Source organism: Cynoglossus semilaevis, chromosome 9 (genome assembly GCF_000523025.1).
Source record: "Cynoglossus semilaevis isolate Cse_v1.0 chromosome 9, Cse_v1.0, whole genome shotgun sequence".
NCBI classification, from domain to species: Eukaryota; Metazoa; Chordata; class Actinopteri; order Pleuronectiformes; family Cynoglossidae; genus Cynoglossus; species Cynoglossus semilaevis.
This window is the reverse complement of record NC_024315.1, coordinates 12,817,945-12,821,025: the sequence shown is the minus strand read 5'-3', so window position 1 is coordinate 12,821,025 and position 3,081 is coordinate 12,817,945. Positions and strand designations below refer to the sequence as shown.

Below are 3,081 nucleotides of genomic sequence, written 5' to 3'. Positions count from 1 at the left end.
AAACAAATTGAACATCAAGGAACAATAGTAGCATTTCCCTGTGGCCTCACAACTTCTTTTTCATTTATGTATTCTTACCTGCGATAATTATTGGAAAACTCGATCACGACCTTGTCACACACACACACACGCACGTTGGTTCTTCGGGGACGGTGCGTCCTGCGTTTGGTTTATGTGACGTTGACGCTGTTGGGGTTTAAGTGCTGAAAGGCCACCCTGAGGATATGACTACTATCATCCAGGCTCGTTGATTGCAGCAATAAACTAGGCAGACATGTTAATGGAAGATAGTGTTTGAAGCTAAAGGTGAATAAAAGACAGACGCCGCGTAGGTTTTGATTAGAAATTCGCTCTGATCTGTTAATAAAATGTTGAATTTCAGTTAATGTGCATTTCAACGCTCTCGTTTTCAACTTAGTGCAAAATGTTAGTTTTTATGCCATATATGTATTGCAGTAATATATATATATATATATTTGTATTTATATATAATTATAATTTTATGTATAGCTTTTCTTTTACCCAAACACACCTAACAGAAAGCTATATATGACGTATTTAGCCATTTTACACACGGTTACACTGGATAGCGTTTTGTGCTTTTTAAGTTGCTTTAAAAACACACATGTGAGCCGCAGCATGTTTTCAGTGTACATTTTAATCAATATAATAAATAAAAATGCATAGAAATACTCTCCACACTTCTTCTACCTTAGTATTATGTATTTCATGTCAGAAAAGTACAATAACATTGTTTTCAGATGAAAACAAAAACAAACCAAACATTCATCGATTAGATTTTACTCTGCGCCATCCCCCAAAACGCACTCATCCCCTGACAGTCAGTTTCCGAAGAGGAGCTCCCAGGGCACGGTGGCGGACGCGGACCCGCTCCGAAGGTTCTGACCGCAGTTCATGCGGACAGACAGTCCAGTGAGTCCAGAGTGAGGAAGACGTTCGCCGTACAGTGGAAGGTGCCCGTTCCGTCCTGGAGCAGCTCACAGCTTTTCAGGTTTGGAGATATGTCCTTGACGCAGATGGCCTGAAAGAACAGAAGTAAGGACAGAGATAGGGATTTATATCATACGAACTACACAGTTCAATATAATCTGTTTAATAAATGTAATAAAAGTCTGCGCCTTGACGCACGAGTTAAAATTTAAATTAATTTTACATTTTTTAAAACTAAACAGTTTAAGATTTGAAATGAATGAGTTCCACTGTTCTGTTTTACACCTCCCTGTGACGATACTCACACGTACTTTAGCCGCAGCTGTTGATTCACATGTCAGGAATTAAACAACCCAATAACCATAACTGTACTCACCATGTTCTTAAGGACCGATATCTGCTCGCTGATTTCTGCAGGAACATTGTTGTTGCCCGCAGCCTTTCCACTGTCCATCACTGCCTCCTCAGACTCGGACCTTCGGATGAACGGCGACCTTCGTATTCCGGACAGCAAACCGGAGGCGCGACCCACCGAGTAGTAACTTGGTCCGGTCGACTGCTTGTACCAGGCTTCGATGGGATGGCAGGAAATGAGCAGAAAAAGGCCGACGCACACAACGGCAAACCGAACGGACCTCTCCATGTCTAAACGGCTCTGACGCACAGCTGAAGCAAAGCGACGGAGAGGAGTGGAGGCTTCAGAAACTTTTCAGGGTTTATATAGGTCAACTCGCAGACGTCGTCGTGACCTCAGACGGTCGTCAAATCAAAAGCGAAGTGGGCGGATGATGACCCGTCTTAATGCAGAAGAGGGGAAAGAGCAATCACAACAGATCCGTTTGTCATGGCTCTGCGTTTGTGTTGCTGCGTGTATGCGGAGGACAGTGTGTGTGTGTGTGTGTGTGTGTGTGTGTGTGAGAGAGAAGAGTGGACACCAATAAGTGACACGTGTATAACAAACCTCACAACAGGGCATTAGGCAAAAAGACAGAATACGGACTACACTATGTGGCTTAAAAAAAAAATCAATAACCATGGACAGGTAACTGACTGACGTCAACTACATTTGAAGTGGAGCTCAGGCATCAATCAGTTACTGCCCCTTTGATTGGGTGACGGTAACAGAGCTCAGGTCATGCAGACCAGTAAAAACAACAAAATGAGGATTAATTTACCCTTTATAATTTAAGACAGGATTTATAACAATTTTTTAAAATACCACTAAAATGAGCACAGACAAAGGAAACCTATATGAAATTACCATGGCCACATTGTTGATTTAAGGAGAAGGCCTTCTGAAAATTAAATCTAGTAAAAACAGGGAAATAAAGGAACATTATTCCATAACCAGCTTTATGTAAGTGAACATCATGTCAATCTAGATGATTGAAAGAACCATACGACTTGATCAGAGTCCATTAAATAGTGGAGTGCAGTGAGGCTCTGGTGTATACTCCAGGAGATAGTCTGGTGCACATACCCAAGGGTCTCTTGTCTCCCACTGCCACTGCTGCAGACTCTGTCGTAATCTCTTCATCACATCCCCGTAGGACGGGTCTGATGCCAGGTTCTTTATTTCCAGAGGGTCTGCCCTTTAGTGATGGAGCATTTGAATAGCATGAAAATTCAAACATAATGATGGACTTGTCTTCTCATACGTTTTGTGCAGTAATAAACCTGTATTAAACCTTGCTTTGATTGGTTTTGATTTGTCACAGACCTCTTTTGAGAGTAAAATGGATATTGTATTGAGTGTGTTCTTTGCTTAGCAATTTGCCAAATATAAAATTGTAATCTTATATACAATAGTAACATTTTGTCAAAAACTTCTTTCAAACTGAGAATAAGCATTAAACATCACTCCCCCCAAACACTAGGGAGTAAATCCACCACGACTGCTCTGTTTGATCCATTTTAGAAGATATAATTAACCCCCTTAACTGTATTTTATCAAAAAAATCTTCAATTGACACACAGTGAACCTTCTGCTGTGCTGACAAAAATAGAAGAAAGAGAGAAAAACAAGCAGCTCTGACCAACCTGCAGTCATACAGCTCCCAGCGTTCCCTGTAGTAATACTGTTTCAGACTTTTGAACCAGTGCGTTGGTTGACCCAGGCTGGTGCGGTTC

General features: G+C 41.4%; 2 protein-coding genes across 5 annotated transcripts in view; both read right to left on the bottom strand.

Annotated features, from left to right (window-relative positions):
• Positions 1–639: 639 nt before the first annotated feature.
• Positions 640–2,543, bottom strand: npb (neuropeptide B). Its single transcript, XM_017035165.2, has 3 exons — positions 2,432–2,543; positions 1,328–1,617; positions 640–1,042 (listed from the first exon to the last, which is right to left on the bottom strand). Exons 2-3 carry the CDS (start codon positions 1,592–1,594, stop codon positions 914–916), a joined length of 396 nt encoding a protein of 131 aa, XP_016890654.1. The 5' UTR covers positions 1,595–1,617; positions 2,432–2,543; the 3' UTR covers positions 640–913.
• Positions 2,287–3,081, bottom strand: part of LOC103383953 (N-sulphoglucosamine sulphohydrolase-like) — a 6,431-nt gene continuing 5,636 nt past the window's right edge. For all 4 annotated transcript variants that reach the window (XM_008317299.3, XM_017035158.2, XM_008317298.3 and 1 more), the window contains exons 9-10: positions 2,992–3,081; positions 2,287–2,543 (exon numbers count right to left, since the gene is read on the bottom strand). The exon at positions 2,992–3,081 is cut by the window's right edge and continues 131 nt beyond it. In XM_008317299.3, coding sequence (XP_008315521.1) covers positions 2,360–2,543; positions 2,992–3,081 — 274 coding nt within the window. In that variant the 3' untranslated portion in view covers positions 2,287–2,359. The remainder of the gene's footprint in view (positions 2,544–2,991) is intronic.